The 16,883-nt window shown below is 56.5% G+C and overlaps 1 protein-coding gene across 1 annotated transcript in view; it reads right to left on the reverse strand.

Annotated features, from left to right (window-relative positions):
• VSTM2L (V-set and transmembrane domain containing 2 like) overlaps positions 1–11,551 on the reverse strand; it is a 34,593-nt gene extending 23,042 nt beyond the window's left edge. Inside the window, exon 1 of the mRNA XM_026503482.3 lies at positions 11,431–11,551. Coding sequence (XP_026359267.1) covers positions 11,431–11,551 — 121 coding nt within the window. The remainder of the gene's footprint in view (positions 1–11,430) is intronic.
• Positions 11,552–16,883: the final 5,332 nt, after the last annotated feature.

The following is a 16,883-nucleotide window of genomic DNA, read 5'->3' on the forward strand; positions in this document are numbered from 1 at the left end:
GTTCACAATGGTGTGTCCCCCACCTCCGTCTAATGCCCACGCATTTTCATCCCCCCAGAGGGAAACCCTGCGCCCATTAAGCAGTTATGCTCCATTCTCCCAACCCCTGGCAACCACCAATCTACATTCAGTCTCTGGATTAGCTCTTCTGGAAAGTTCCCACACATGGGAGAATATAATACGCGGTCTTTGGGGACCGGCTTTGTCACTTAGCATGTTTTCGAGGTCCGTCCACACTGCTGCATATATCAGATTGCATTCGTTTTATAGAGACACTCTTTCATCAGATAAAATCTCTCACCAGATCCCCAAACAACCTGGGAAGCAGCCACGCTCACTCTCCTCTTCTTGCAGATGAAGAAACTGAGGCACAGAGAGAGCGGGGACTTGCCCAGCCCCCCCGCCCGGCAGCCCCGACACCGCTGGGCGGGCCGTGCTGGCGCCTGCTGCTGGGGGCAGGGTGCCTCCCAAGGCCACGGGCTTATATTGAGGGAGACAGCAGTGGAATTACAAATCTAGGGAGATTTAAGGAGAGTGAAAATATTCTGGCACTTGCAGGATTGTAGGAGTTGAGCAGGTTTCCCCAGTGGAATTCCCGCCTCCTCTTCCCACACATCTGGGCCACAGGGAGGGAAAGGGTTGGGAGGGAGGGAGGCAAGTGTGGGAATGTGCAGGGAGCCAGGGACAGGGCAGGAACCAGAACGGGGGAGCCGGGCACAGGGGAAGGCAAACAGACATCCTGATGTTCGTGCACGTGGCAAGTCTTTGCCTCCTCACCTGCGTAGCCTGCAAAGCCAGCGGGGTGAGCCCATTGCACAAACAGAGAAGTCAGGATCGGAGGGCTTGAGCGAGGTCAGGATTTGAGCCCAAGAGTCTGACCCCAAAGCCCAGGCACGCACCATCCTTGCTGCCTGCCAGAGGCAGAGAGGGAGTGAAAGGGGGAAGCAGGGGGAGGCTTCATCAGCCACAGGGTGGGGAGCTGCCTCGGAGCCCAGAAAGGAGCGTCCCCAGGTCCACTGAGAAGAGAAGACAAGTGAGAGAGGCGGGAGGCACCAAGCATGGGGCCAGCAAGCTCCAGGGCCATGAAGACCAGAGCAGAAGGGGAGAGAAAGCCAGGTGCAGAGACAAATAGGAAGTGAGAAACTGAGGCAGACTCCGACAGCCATGCCGTCTCCCCGGGACCTGGTGTGGGACCTAGTGCCTGCCCCTGCCCTGGCCCTCCCACGCCTGCCCCACGCATCTGGGAAATCCAGCAGCGGTAAATATAGGAGCTCTGGAGTCAGGCTGGCCCTGATGTGAACCCCAACCGTACCTCCTTGTGGTGGGCAAATCGCTCAGCTTCAGTGTCCTCATCTGTAAAGTGGGTATTGTGGGACGCAACAGCATCGCACATGCCTGTAAACGTCCGGCCCCTAGTGGGCGCCGTGGAGCGTTATTAGGCTGGTGATGATTGGGTTGCTTGTCACAGGGGCTCTCAAGGATGGCCTTGCTCCAGCTCCTCTTTCCCCAAGGTTCCCACCTCCCTCTCCCTCACCCAGCCGTCTAGACTGGCCTAGCTTTGGAAATACAAGGACTATTCTAGAACCAGAGAATCCTCAGCTGAAGGGTTCTGCCCACCCCAGGCCCTTTGCTCTTACTGTTCCCTCTGTCCGGGAGGGGATTTAACGGACAGCAGCTGCGCCAGGATGGGACTCTGGACTCCCAGTGCCTACCTGGAGTTCGGGACCACCACTGGGGTCTCTGGGGACATGAGGAGACCAGCTGGTGTGTCTCAGGGCCCCTGCCCCAGGGGCCCTCCATCAGCTGTCAGCCAGCCTGCCCTCCCCCTCCTCTCCCCTGCCTGCCAGGAGACCATTAGTGTGGGGTTGTTCGGAGCTCAATTTCCACTACCATGCACTCTGGCCGCCGGGCCTCCATTAGGGACCCTTTCCTGGGGCCAATGACAGGCGGAGAACAGCTCCCCAGTGAGCCAGCCCTAATTGTTGCCGCCTCTGAGGCAGGAAATAATTTTTTTAAAACCTCACAAAGCAAAACAGACACCCTGCAATCTGCTCTCACCTCGCCTGCCCTGGGCCGGGAACCAAGCCTGAGGACTGCGAGAAAGGGGCTTCAGTCAAGACCCCCCACCCCGAGTTGGCTCGCGAGGTGCAGAGAGCCTGAGTGGGGGCTGGGATTTGAGCCGAAAGGTGTCTGACCCCAAAGCCCAGGCCAGCACCATCCCCTACAACCTTAGCACGCCAGGCTGGGGGACAAAGTTTGGGTTCTGCTCCCTCGCTTCGAACGAGGTCTGGTCCCCCAGCCTGCCGCACCTCCGAAGCCTGTCTCCTCCTCTGCGAGATGGGCTCATGGATGGGTGCCTGGGGTGCCTGCTGGGGTGACCGTGGCCAGGCTCGGAGGGTGAGGAGGTTCATGGAGCAGGAAGGGGAGAGCCAGAGGGCGGGAGAGGTAGGGGGAGAGCCTGCCAGGCAGACGAAATCGCTGGCCGAAGGCTCCTGAGGAGGGAGCCTGGTATGTGCAAGCATTAGAAAGGAAGCAGCATAGACACACACCTGCACACACACGTGCACACACGCACGCACGCCCGGCTCCCATCTCCTGCCCAGCCTAGGTTTCCGACACGCCCCTGGCCGCTGCGGCCAGTCCCAGAGTCCTGCGAGCCCGAAAACTTGGCCCAAGTCCAGGAAGCAGCCTCTCCCGCTCTGGCTCTGTTGGCCCCCCCAGCCTCCAAGTCAGTCACATGGCCGGGCCCACCTGCATGCCGGCTACACCCCAAGCCTTCCCCATCGGAAACCTCCAGGTGGCTGGGGTCAAACCGAGCTCTGCAGCCTGCTTTGCCTGATACACACACACACACACACACACACACACACACACGCACGCACAACTCTCCGGATGAGGCCCCTGCCACACCCAGGCAGTCAGGGAAGGCTCCTTCGGCCTCTGGAGTCCTCTCTCAGCCCCTGCAGGCCCTGAATACCAGCAGCCCACTTCCCCCAGGAAGTCTTCCTGACTGCACCAGGACACAGTCCACTCTGGTGGGAGAGGGGAGAGACCCCCTCAGGAGAGTTCACTGGCCTGGGCCACTTCCAGGGCTCACATCCCTGGTCTGCTGTCCTCCCTGACCTCTCCCCCGTGCCCACCCGCTGAAGGCACTCACAAGAGCTTACTGGGGAAGGAGAGGGAAGCCTGTTCCCGAGGCCCCCGCGTCACATGGGAGGGCTGCGGAGGAGTGGGGGGGAGTGCTCTGCTGAACACAGGCCCTGCATCCTGCAGCCAGGCCTGGCTCCTCTCTGGGCCTCAGTTTCCTCCCCCGTGAAATGAAGGCTGCTTCCCCCGGCGCCACAGGTGAGCTCTGGGGGCCTCACCAGACCCGCTGGAACGAACCCAAATGATGTGGCATTTTCCTGAGGCAATGATCCAGTTTTCATCAGATGCTCCCGAGGACGACGACTGCCAAGAAAATTAGGAGCCACGAGTCTAGACCAGGAGTCTAGACCAGCGTCAGCGCCCCTTGTGCCGCCAGCACTTGGTCCTTCATTCCTCCACTTCGTTCATTCATCTGACATTACTCGAGAGCCTGCTCTGCATGGGGGTCACGATGACACACAGAATAGAGGCGTGTGTGATCCCGAGGTGTCACCTGGAGAGAGGGGTGTGTGTGTGTGCGTGTGTGCGTGCGTGTGTAAGTGTGAGGACAGAGAGGGGGAGGTGGGGAGACGAGGACAGGGAGGGAGATGGATGCAGCAGACATAGGGCAAGGGACAAAGAAAGATGGAGAGAGTTTGAAAGAGAGAGAGAGAGCGCGTCCAACCCGGGGAGAGAGCGAGTGGAGAGAGGGCAGGCAGAGCACTTGCCACAGATGGGCACTGCCAGCTCCCTAATTAATAACTCTGAGCAAGCCCCCCCAGCCCAGCTCCAGCTCTAACCTTCCAGATGCTCCCAGAGCCTCTAGGCCTCGCGTCCCAAGGGCACCCGCTTGGAGGGGCTGGGGAGGCTGGTATGCACGCCGAGACCACGGCACCGAGGGCACAGCCAGGCCCCCTCGGCCGGGACGCTACACAACCCCCCGGGCTCCTTCCCACCCATAGCTCCTCCACGGCACACGAACAAACACCTAAACACACGCACGCCAGCCACACACTCAGGCAAAAACACCAGCACTGGCCGAACACGCAGGCAGGTGCACCCAGAGCCCCACGCGTCCCCCCAAGGTCCCGCCACCCCCACTGACAGCGCTGGGCTCGCATCCCGGAGCCTAGGCTCTCAGACCGTGCTCGTGCAGCCAGACCCAGGCCTCCCCAGCATTTTGGCATCCTGGACCCCGAGAGAACCCAGCGAAGCCAGGGTGCCGCTCCAGAACAACGCAACTGTCCACACACCCACTGGGCTTGGCAGCCAGCACCAGGACAGAGGAGCGGTGGAGAACTCCAGCCCTGCAGCCCCACAACTGCGCTCAAGCCTGGCTCTGCCATTCAACAGCTGGGTGGCCCCAGGCGGGTCCCGGCACCCCCCCGAGGCCTCCCTGTCCCCGTCTGTAAAATGGGAGCATCCTCCGCATGGGGTGTGTGAGGCTGGAGGGAGGAGGTGAGGGAGATGACCAGCACAGAGAAAATGCTCCATGAATGCTGTCTGGCGTCTGGGTCCCGACCCCCAGCGCCAGGTGCCGGACAGAATTCCACGGCGCCACAGGCTCCCTCCACCTGCCGCCTGGAGGACAAAGGAAAGGGCCACAGATGGAAGGATTCTAGAGGCTTAGAGCCTAGGAGAACTCGCCATTGTTGGGGGTTGCTGAGGCCCAGAGCAGGGCAGGGAGCTGCCAAGCCACCCAGCAAGGCAGGGGCAGCGGGAGGCTGGATCAAGGCTCAGGGTCTACTTCTCTCGCCCGAGCTCGGGCACTTTAACTCGGAGCTGAAGTGACGTCACGAGGGAGCCACTGCTCCCACCTCCCCACACAAGAGACAGCAAAAGCCCTCACCCCTGCCATGTGCCCTGGGTGGGGGGCCAGGCATCCTCGGAGTTGGGAGCCCCACCCACCGGGGCCCGTCACTAAATCGCTGTGTGACAGATCGTAGGAACCGCGCGCTGTTCTGACTTGTCTGTCCACTTCACCAGTCTGTGCTCCTTGGGGAAATAAAGCAGGGATTCCCTCCATAACAGCCCAGCTCATAAATGGTTGGCTCCGGCTTGCATCTCTGGTGTGACAGGGAGCTCACTACTGGCTGCCCTCGCTGCCTCAGGAGTGCCTTTTCCGGGCGGAACACCATCTCTGCTTCTTCACTCTTCACAATTTATACTTATATATTTTTTATAGGTTTAGTTGTCTGAGCAAGAACCTTATCTGTCTTCTTCACTGATACGTCCCCAGTGGCTAAAAGAGCCTGGTACATGGCAGGTGCTCGAGCGCTATTTATTGAATGAATGAAGGAATAAATGAATGGTCGCTTCCAACAGCTGACAGCAGCCTCTGTCAGGCCAGCAGCTCCCGATGACGGTACAGAGTACAAGGAGGTTGGGGCAGCCCCTGGGCCAACAGCCCCCACGTCCAGTCATTCCTACACACACACCTGCCTGTGGGCCACCCTCACTGTTCTGTCCTTAATGTTTTCCTGTAAACTAACCCACTATTTTTTAATATTCCCGTTAGTCTCACCCTAAGCAATCATATCTGTGAAATCACAGTTTTGATGCGCTGGGTTTATTTTTCCAATCCACATTAAAATAAATGCATAAGTATTAAAATGTAAGAGGTTTGGCTGAGTTCTGCCTAAAACCATCTCTCAGGTAGGACCCAATCCTGCTGAGAGTCTTGTGGGTTCTTGCAGAGGGGTTTCCACTGGGCATGACGGGGCTGAGTCCCGGAGACTCCTCTGCTGACTTCCAGGAAGAGGAGGGGGCCCGGTTGTGGGGAGGGGGTCCTAGAGGAGCCTCAGCCCCTCTGCCTCCCCAGCCCCACCTGCCTTCCCCCACAGCAGCAGGTGCCAGAGGGACCTCTGGCTCATCAGCAGGTAGAGGAGTCAATTTCTTCCCCCAGTGAGATCACGACCCCTTTTTCTGATAGAAGAGTCTCGCCTCACCAGGGTTGGGGAGAGGAGGACACACCCTGGCCCCCCATTACCCTCAGGGTCATAGCATCCCATATGTACTGCAAGGTGCTGGGCCTGGGTCCACCCACTGTAAGGTGAAGTCAGCCTTGCCCATCCCGGGATGTCCTTGTACTGGTCAGTAAGGCTGGGGGAGGGGCTCCGATCTTGTGATCATTCTTCTGAAAACATGGATTCCTTACAAAATTAAAATTATGTGAATGTTTAGGGGCGCCTGGGTGGCACAGCGGTTGAGCATCTGCCTTCGGCTCAGGGCGTGATCCTGGCGTTCTGGGATCGAGCCCCACATCAGGCTCCTCTGCTGGGAGCCTGCTTCTTCCTCTCCCACTCCCCCTGCTTGTGTTCCCTCTCTCGCTGGCTGTCTCTATCTCTGTCGAATAAATAAATAAAATCTTTAAAAAAAATTATGTGAATGTTTAAAACCACATTAACTTGGAATACACACAAGTTTTAGCATTCAGACCTTTGACTTCTCCCTCCTCCTCTCTGGGACTCAACGCCATTGTGAGCCTGGGCTCTGGAGTCACGTTCCTGGGATCAAATCCAGGCTCCAACACTTGCTAGGTGAGTGACCTTGGGCAAGCCTTTTAACCTCACCGAGACTCAGTTCCCTCAGAAATGCCCTGGGCCGGGGAAAGTCCCCTCCTCTGCAGGGTCTTGTGGGGGTCAAAGGAGACAACACCATTTAAGGCCCTGGCACGACACTCAGCCGACACGTGCCTCCATATATTTCTCACCTTATTTTCACAGAGTTGGGTAAGGTGACCCCAAAAGCCAAGCACTGACCTCTCCGGCAACTTGGGCAAATGAACCCTTGCCCATGGCCTGGGTCCTGCCCTCCATCTCCTGTCTCGGTGGCTGACCCCTCGCCCTCACCCCTGCCCCTGCCCCCTTTTTGTCACCATGAGACATCCCCCAACTCCCCTGCTGTCACCGTGTCACCATGTCACCGTGGAGATGAGCCGAATTCCTGTCCTGCTGGCCGCCCACGGCTCCCGTTGCTTCGGGAAAAGGCCGCCGGAGCCGCTGATAGGCAAGGTGTCAAAACCAATTGGTGTGAAGGACTCGGGGAAAACCGCTCGTGAGGGCCAATTCCCCACAGGAGGCCGGGAACCCTCAGCCCAAGGCCGAGTGTTTACGGGCGTAATTGATAGAATAATCACCAACACCCAGGACAATGCGAACACATTTTTAACATCATAACCTTCGGAAGACAGCACTCAATTTTCTCCATCTCCCCGCCACCAAACTCGCCAGCTTATTGATGGCGAGAAACCCACAGTTCGGTAAAGAATGAGAGAATGCCAGGGGTGGGTTTTCAGTGCACCGGCTGTTTGCCAAATGGCCCGGTGGCGCCCGCCCCTGCCTCAGCACCCCGCTGCTCCCTCCTGGCAACGGAGAGAACCTCAGGACAGTGAATCACTCAATGGACAAAGCGCCGGGCCAAGCCAGGATCTGTGTCTGCATTGGGGTGTATTAATAATTGAAGGTACTGGCCTAGGTGTGTGTGTGTGTGTGTGGCCAGGCGGGGGTGGGAGGACGGATGTTTGCTGCAGTGTAAGGCTTCCTGGGGCTCATCTCGGGGTCCACATGCCTGCTCCAGCTTGGCCCCCTGCCTGTCTTGCCAAACCAAACCAACCCAGCAACCCCTGGCGCCAGACAATGTCCCGTTTCTACACGTGTCATCAGGCCCAGCTGAGGGCTTAAGGCAGTGGCCCCCAAACTCCAGGCTGCACGGGCATCATCCGGGGGAGCTTATGAAAATGCAGATTCCAGGGTCTCACCAACAATCATTTTGGCCAATGGGTCTGGGTGGGGGGACCCTGGGATCTGCATTTTGACAAATTCCCTGGTGATTGCAAGTCAGGGGGTCTGCAAAGATCCTCGCAAAGGTCCTGTCTTCCAGCCCCCTGCCCCGGCCAAGATCTGGAGAAAGTACTAGAGAAGGAGCCCAGCCCAGCTGTCTTTTTCTAATTTGCCTGTGGCTGCAGCAAGATCCCGTCTGTCACCTTTCTAAGCTGCCGGTTCCCCTTGGTGGCACCCACGGCTTTACCAGTTCTCCGGGGAGCTGGAAGGGAGCGCTGAGATAGGGCTGGCTGTGCAGAAGGAAGAAGTCCTGTCACCTGACTGGCCAAGCCTGCCTCGAGGTCGTCCTGGAGGAGGCAGGCGCAGCTCTCCAGCTCTCTGTACAGACTCAGCGACCTTGGGCAAGTCACTGGCTCCCTCTCTGAACCTCAGTATCCTCATATGCCCAACAGCAGCCTTGCGTGAATAACATCAGCTCAGTGAGTTCACACTAAGGTCTGGCAGCACCTAGCACACAGTAGGCGGTTCATAAATGCTAGCTCCACATCCCACCGCCTCACCTCTGCTGTGCTGATGGCAATGAGCTGACCCTTTCTCGTAAGGAATAATCAAAACAGCTGCCATTAATTGAGTACCAGTAGGTACGTACATGGACCAGCATGACCCCAGCCTCCCAGCCCCTTATGCCTCTCCAAGAGGCATGCACCTTTCACTCCCCATTCACTTCTCACGTCTTTAAAAGGCCCTCTGCGAAGTGGGCTGAGTGGAGGTAGCAGGGAGATGGGAAGCGAGACAGATGTCCTTGCCTACCCGTCCGACCACGGGCTCTCCCTGTGACAAGTCCCGGGCGGGCAGGTGGGCGGGTGGGAGGGGGCAAGGCGTGAGCCTGGCGGCTGGTCTGGGCTCAGAGCTGGAGAGCTGAGGAGCCCCCACGTGGTTGGGGTCCATGGGCTCCGGAGGAGGAGCCCCCACTTCCAGCCTCCCATCTGCACCCCCAGACACAGAGACACCTCCCTAACCCGGCCACATTTCTGGAATCAGCTGAGGACACGCGGAGCCCAGGAATAATGAAACGATCAGGCTCCAATCTGCTAAACAGCAATTTCTGGGCTTTTTCAGCACACACAGCTTTTATCAAATTGGTATTCTCCTCCTGAACACAAATGGCTTATTAGACATGACCCACTTATTCGCCGCGTCTCACTATCATTAATAACAGTTTCTTTTTGTGATTAAGTGAGTGGCTCCAAAGCCTTCCCGTGGCCGGGCGCTTGGCCCAGCAGAGGGGCAGCCGTGGGGGCTCCTCGGCATCCACTACTTGGTGACTTTGAACCTGGCAATGTTGGGAGAAGGCAGTCTGGCCCCTGCAGAGCAGCCTGGCCTCCCCGTTTCTGGAGGGAGAGCAGGAGCCCCAGAGGGCTGACCCACTTGCCCAGAGCTGCACAGGGGCTCAGTAAGAGAAGCCAGGTTCCCCTGCAGTCAGTGCTGTGTCCTGTCTGTCTAGCCCCTCCTCTGGGCCTTAGCGGGACCTGACCAGGGCTCAGAGGTGACATTACAGCTGGCGGGGCAGAGCTGTGCCCCTAAGCATGCCTGGCACCAGGGGGCAGGCAGAGACCACCACACAAAGGGCAAAGCCTGATTTCCTATGGGGGGCCACCCTGGGGCCTCTGGAATGACAGAGTAGCACCCAAATCCTTGGGGCCTGATGCTCCGGGGACAGGATGACCATACACGTCAGAGCCCCAGTCCTCGTATCTCTTGGGACTACAAACTCAGGAAAACCCTTCTAGTCTAAGTTCTAACCGTGCCAAGGAACTGAGCAGAGCGAGGAGGGAGCGGAAGGAGGAATTCCCAGTTTCCTTTAAATGGGAGGGAATCTGACAGGGAGATGAATATCCTGGAAAAAGCTCTGTCTTTGCCCAACAGATCCTGTGGCCGGTCCCAGCTCAACCACGCACTCACTGTGACCTTGGGCAAGTCCCATCACCTCTCTGAGCCTTGGTTTCTTCAACTGTAAGTGGAAGGTCAGAATAACCCTTCCCCTCTTTACCAGTGCTCCAGCCAGGTCAGTAGAAACCGACGAGGGATGTGAAGGGTGCAGAGACGAAACACAGAGCACTCACACCAAACGTGGTGAGGCGGAAGGGTGCGCAGGGGTCATAGTTCCCAAAAAGCAGAGCCCTGAGAAGGGCTTTGGAAGCCCCCACACCCCCTGGAACAATCGCACTCAGGCATCAGGCCCCAGCAAAGCCTCCTCTGATGACCTACTCCCCTCCCCTTCCCCAGCAGAACAAATCACACAGTTTTCTGCTCATTGTGCAGACCTCCCCCCTCAGCCCTGAGCCTACAGTGCCCAGCACTGGTGCTGCAGCCTTCCCCCACCAGACTGGGAAGGGATGGATGGAAGAAGGGTCTCCATTTTCATGTACGCTCTGGTCCCCGTTCCGGAGCCTGGTTTGCAGGGGTAGGGGAGGCCCCGCAGCTACCAGCCTCGGATGCTCCAACTCCATTGCCAACTTGGGCTCCTCTGGGGCTGAAAGGAGCTTCTGACACTCAGGCAACCAATGTGGGATTGCTTGCTTGCTCCCTGGCTCCCATGGTGGCTGAGTTGATTTCCCACCTTTCAGTCCTCGGGGCCGAGGATGAGGATGGGTGGGCACCCTATTGAAGGGTGGCAGGGGCTTTCTGTCCACCCCCAGAGACAGACAGAAGCATCTGGCGTCCTTCTTCCCTTTCCATGCTCGTGGCTGGAAGCAGCAATCCCAACTATTCCAATGTCTTTGAGGGGCTCCCACCAAGCCTTCGTCACCCACCCTGCAGGGGCAGTCGCAGCCCTAGACTACCAGTTCTCAAGAGGCAGGGTCTTCTGTCCCCCAGCACCTTTCCCAGTGGTATAAGGGGCAGGTGAGGAGTGGGAGGGGAGGAGGGCAGCTGCAGGGTTAAGCCCACAAAAGGGAAAGGCAGATGGGCAGAGAGGAGTGGGCGAGCAAAGTGTGCTCACAAGTGTGTGTGTGTGTGTGTGTGTGTGTGTGTGTGTATCTGCAGGCAGAAAGGCAGGCAAGAGTTGTGCAGAGTGTGTGTGCCTGGGTGCCAGCTGGCAGGGTGTGAGCCCACCAACCGTAGTGCCTGTGTGTGTGTGCAGCCGGCTAAGTGTGAGTGTTTATGAGTGAGGAGGGGGATCTAAGAAGGTATATGGAGATGTGTGAGGGCAGGAGTTGTGAGTGTGAGAACAGTGAGTGTGCCCCTGGCAGCGAATATCTGTGTAGTCCTGGAGGTGCGTGTATCGGCGCGAGCGTGCTGGGGAGTAGGGGGCTCTCCGCGAGAGCCGGGTTGCACACGGGGTGCCCCCTCCTCCGCTGGGGTGGCCGGGGTGCCGGGGCGGGTCCATGGACCCGGCAGGGGGCGCCACGGGACTCCCGCCAGGGCCGGCGAGGGTTCCAGCCCTGGGGACGGCCAAGTTGGAGCGGCGCAGCCCGGGGTGGGGTTTGGTGGGGAAGTCAGCGGGGGCGGTGACCGAACTCACCGTGGCCGGAGACGTGGTTGTCCCAGGGCGCGTGGCCGGCGGGCCGCGTGGCGCCTCCGAGTTGCAGGAAAAGTGCCAGGTAGTGGAGGGCGCCCAGCGCCACGGCGAGCGGGGCCCCCATGGTGCGCGCTCGGGCCGGGGCGCCGCCGCCTCACATCGGGGCTCAGGAGACCGCAGACCCCGCGCCCGCCGTTCCCTGCCCGATACGGCCTGGCTGCCCAGCTCCGGCCGCTGCCCCTCGCCCGCCGAACCTGGCCCGGCCCTGGCTCCAGCCCTCGCCGGGCTCCGGCCCAGCCCCGGCTGCGGGTAGCGAGCGCACGCCCAGCCGGCCGCCTCCGACTGCGGGACTCTTCCCTTCCGCGGAAGGCCACTCCGCTCGGCGCCGTTGCCGCCGCACCCCCTCCCTCCCACTCCCTCCCGCCAGCCCAGAGGAGGCGGCGGCGGAGGGATCTGCCGCTTGATTTATCATCAAAGTTTTGCCCAGGCTGGGATTTTTAAAGCGGTACCCGCAACTTCCCCCGCTCGAGAGTGCAAATGGGGGAGAGAGATGGGGTGGAGGAAGCCCCCCTAAGGACCCAGTTCCCGCAAAGCATAACACAAATGGCTTCAGAAGCAGATATACTATCCAGCGGGATAAGGAGAAAAACCAATCCACCTGCCGCCAGACCCAGCGCGCTCGAGGGACTCCCAACTTTGCTAGCAGGGTGGTGCTGGGGTCAGGGGGTCGGTGGAGGTGGGGGTGAGGTAGGGCAGGAACCTGGGCTGAGGCACAGGGGCCCTGTTGATAGCCTCGCCGCAGCCTTTAGTTCCCTGTGTGATCGTGTCCGGGTGTCTATCCCTGTCTGAGCCTCAAAGTTTTCATCTGAGAAATGGGAATAGCAGTTACCTGCAGGGGTCCTGGTGAGGATTTATGGAATCGTGTATGTTAAAGCGCTTGGCATAATGCCGTCCTCACAGTAGGAGCTAAATAGATATTACTGTTATTTTCCTTTCTGTGTCTCAGTTTTCCTGTCTGCATAATGGGAGTGAGGCAGGCCAGTTGCTGAGGCTGCTTCTAGCTTAAAGATGCTGGGCCCTACGCAGTGGATTGGATCGCCCCCTTCTGGACTGAAGTCTCTGTTCCTCGGACTGATGGGCCTAGATGAAATGTTGGAGGGGCGGGCAGGTAACAAAGCCACTCCCATTCCTAAGAGATCCTCCGACTCCGATTTCTTCCCTGACGGTTTTACTGGGGCTGTTGGGACAGACCTTCATTACGGACAAGAAGGCAGAACGGTGGCCTCATTTAAAAGATGAGGAAGCACATTAAATCGGAGACATAGCTTCTCCGAGGTCCCACAGAGAGTATGAGGCTAGGTCCCTGATGCCAGGGCTGGGTTCCTTCCTGCTCTCATCCCCTATCCTTCCTCAGGCCTCCTTCCCGACACGCCCGGTCTGCCGCGGTTTCAGCACCATGGAGAAGGACAGCGTCAACTCCGACACCCATCCTTTTGGCCTCAAGGACCTCTCCTGGGCGGGCTCGAGGATTCAGCACCATGGACAGACCTTCCGATTTCCTCTCCCGCCCCGCCCAATGAGAGTGAGCACTGCAGACAGCCCACTCTCCTCTCCACAGACTACAGGTGGATCCAGCATTGTGGACAGAGCCCCAAGTTTGAGAATGAGGTTAGAGCTCGAGGGACAGCTCCCCACCCCATCTTTACTCTGCCCTTGCATCCCCTCCTTTCCAATATTTTGGCGTGCAGCACACTGGATGGGGCCTGTGGTCGCCAGCAGATTTCCAGTTCGTTCAAAACTATGGACAGCCTCCTGAAGCCCCCAATTACAAATGCTCTGTTTCAGCACAACTGAGCCCCAACAGAACGCTACTTTCAGCACCATGGACAGATCCCGCTGGAGCGCGCCCCCCCCCCCCCCCCAACTCCTTCCCGCCCACGTTCCCTAGAGGAAGGGGCTGGTTTTGCCTGATTGTCCCACTTCTTTTCACTCCCTTCCCACACAGAGATAGTACTTAGGTTATCCTGGGATGGCCAGCTGTCTTGGACTCTACAAAAGTGTTTTTTCATTCATTAACTTGAGTCTCACTCCCAACAGAAATGGGCTCCCATTTAAAATGCCCCCATTATAAAGATGAAGAAACAGAATCTTTGAGATCACATAGCAGTACCAGGACTGAAACCCAGACTCTCAATTACAGTCTGAGGCCTCTCCAGGACCATGTGGTGGTAGAACTGGGGCTCAAACCCAGGGCTTTCTCTTCTTAACCCACAGATTGCAGGCAGGGGGGCACAGGCAAGGGGACAGGGAGGGAGGAGATTAGAAGAGAGGAAACAAGAGACTCCACTTGGGGGCTGCCGAGGAAGGTCGGTGGGGGGGGGGATAGCAGCACACTGCTGCTCTGGCACTAACCCATTGCTTGACCTTCAAGAATAATTTCTTTTTTTTTTTTTTTAAAGATTTTTTATTTATTTATTCAACAGAGATAGAGACAGCCAGCAAGAGAGGGAACACAAGCAGGGGGAGTGGGAGAGGAAGAAGCAGGCTCATAGCAGAAGAGCCTGATGTGGGGCTCGATCCCAGACCCCTGGGATCACGCCCTGAGCCGAAGGCAGACGCTTAACCGCTGTGCCACCCAGGCGCCCCCAAGAATAATTTCTATTCACAGTCTGGAACAGGGTTAAACAGAGTGACCTCCAAATCTCCTTCAAGGACAGATGTCCAGGGATTGTCTGACTTTGAAAAGGTTTATGCTGTGAAGACTCTGCCCAAAACCTTCCAATGGCCTAGTTTATTACAGAAATCCCAACTTCTCTAGCTTCCATTCCAGGTCCCAGCCTCACTTTCTGCACATGGCCTCTGTCCGAACACCGTTTCTGACACGTTCCCTCCCTGAACATGCCTGAACCTCATTACATCCTTACCCTTCCCAGGACTTTGCCCTCCTCTTGCATGCCTTCCCCTCTGTCTAGCTGAGCACCCCATTGGCCAAGGTCCAGTCTGAGTCCCCCACAGGAAGAAATGACTTTTCCCAGCCCCCAAGCCTCTGTTGGCCCATTACTGTGTACCCAGCACTGTGCTAAGAACTTTAATTACCCCACTTAGTCTTCAGAACAACCAGGCCAAATAGAGTAGAATAGTGTGGTTATAAGTATGGATACTAGTTTTGAATCCTGCCACTTGCTAACTGTGTGACCTTAGACAAGTTACTTAGCCTTTCTGTGCCTGAACTTCCTTATCTGTAAAAAAAAAGATTATAATACGTCCAACACAAGATTATTGTGAGGGCTAAATGAAAAGCACTACATGGAAGGCCCTTAGAACAGTGCCTGGCACATACCAAATACATGATACATGTTGGCTACTATTATTATCACTATTGCTACTATTATTTGCAAACAAAAACAGATGCTCAGAGAGATTCAGTATCTTGTCCAATGTCACACTGCAAGGCAGTTGTAGAGTCATGATATGTTTGATTCTAGAGCCCGTGCTCTTAGGTGTAATACCTAAGCACAGCTAATTCAACTGCCCTCTTTGCAGCTTAGGAAACTAAGGCCCAGAGAGGGTAAGTGACTCCCTCAGAGTCACACAGCCAACCATGACAGAACTAGATCCAGGTCCCCTGTCTTCCAGCTCAGGGCCTTCCCACTATACTACACTGTCCCATTTGTATTTCCTGCAGCACCTGAATTGCAGTTTATAAATCACATTCACATCCACGATCTCATATAATTCAGGCAACAAACCCTGAGGCCAATACTATTCCCTTTCTTCTTTTACAGAGAAGGAAACTGAAGCCCAGAGAGATGAAGTCACATGCACAAGGTGGCACAGTGAGGCGGGGCAGAAGCTGGAGGTGAAAGAAGAATCCGCAGCCCGTATTTCTCCTCTGTGTAATTCTGTCTTTTCTGCTCACGGGTTCAAGTGCAGGCATGTGGAAGCTAAATGCCTGGTGGAGGCAGGAGGGAACTGAAGACCATCCCAGAAAAGAGTGTCCACGAATTCACTAGGGTGGGTGACTCTCATCACTCCAGAATGCTCCAGCAGAGAGTCAATGTCCCATCCCTGGAGGCAATTAAACAAGCATCCAGTGGTCACATGGATGCCACGAGGCAAATAACACTGTGATTCCCATGACCCACATGAGACTCAGAAGGTGAACATCATGTCTGGTATTGCAGGTGGGAAAGACGATCCTTTTATTTTGATATATATATAAATATATTTTTATAAATATATATAATATATAGAAATATACATATATATATATTTAGATTTTATTTGAGAGAGAGAGAGAGCACAAGCAGGAGGGAGAAAGAAAGGGAGAAGCAGACTCCCCTGCTGAGCAGGGAGCCCGACATTGAGGCTCAATCCCAGGACCCTGAGATCATGACCTGAGACTAAGCAGACGCTTAACCCACTGAGCCACCCAGGGGCCCCAAGACAATCTTTTGCAAGTTCACCCCAAGCAGGGCAACTTGCACTCTCCCCTGCCTTTAACCCAAGCTCCCTGGAGAGCCTCCACCCTCCCCTTGACTCCGGGAGGCCACCCTCTCCCTCCCCCCCGAGAGGTGTCACTTGAGCACCATGGCTCTGTCAGTGGTAACAGCCCTAAGATTTGTCCTTTTAATCCAGAATCAATAACAAATTTCATTTAAAAATAAATTAAACCAGGCATTGGAAATCATTCACCGTGTGGGCCAGGGCCCTATATAGCGCCGTCTAAATGGCTTCCTTTCGCTCATCTATCAATGCCAAGAGGGGGGAAATACCTAAGCTGCCTGATTCATGGAGAAACTACTTAAATGTATCAGCCCCTAACAATGAGCAATGTGAGCCTGGAGTTGCGCCTTTTAACACACCAATAACATGGGGAGCGCAGCTTCATGAGAGCTTATCAGAGACCCCACGGTCACTGGCTTCGAGGGAGCCCATTTATAAGGGGGAACAATGGCTTCAGTATGTATTCGCCTAATTTCCAGAATGCATTACTGAGCTCAGAGGAGCACTGGAATTCTATTAAACTCTTATCTGCCATGGGAGGGTGTGAAACCGGCAGGGAAATCCAGACTTGGTGCGGACATGCCCAGAAAGCACGGGGGCTGACCCTAGAAGGTGGGTGAATAAACCTGGAGGAAGGGGGGGGGGCAGGCAGGGCCCCGGATGTGTGAAAATATGTGCGTTAATAGAGCTCCGGTTTCCAGCGATTACGTTTACATCAGCGAATAAAACTTGGCAATAAAACATCGGAGCTGCGTCTCAGACAGCATTTCCTTTTACAGCCCGGTGTATTTCACTCATTCTAACAGGAGGCAAGGAGCTTCAGGTGTCCCCATTTCTCCCCCTTTAATTAAATTTCCTAAATTACTGCCCAAGATTTGGATAAAGCGAAAGACTTACGGCTCTGCTAATCGCCATTGCAAGCTCCCGCCCCTCACCGTGGTGGCCCTGAC

Source organism: Ursus arctos, unplaced genomic scaffold (assembly GCF_023065955.2).
Source record: "Ursus arctos isolate Adak ecotype North America unplaced genomic scaffold, UrsArc2.0 scaffold_16, whole genome shotgun sequence".
NCBI classification, from domain to species: domain Eukaryota; kingdom Metazoa; phylum Chordata; class Mammalia; order Carnivora; family Ursidae; genus Ursus; species Ursus arctos.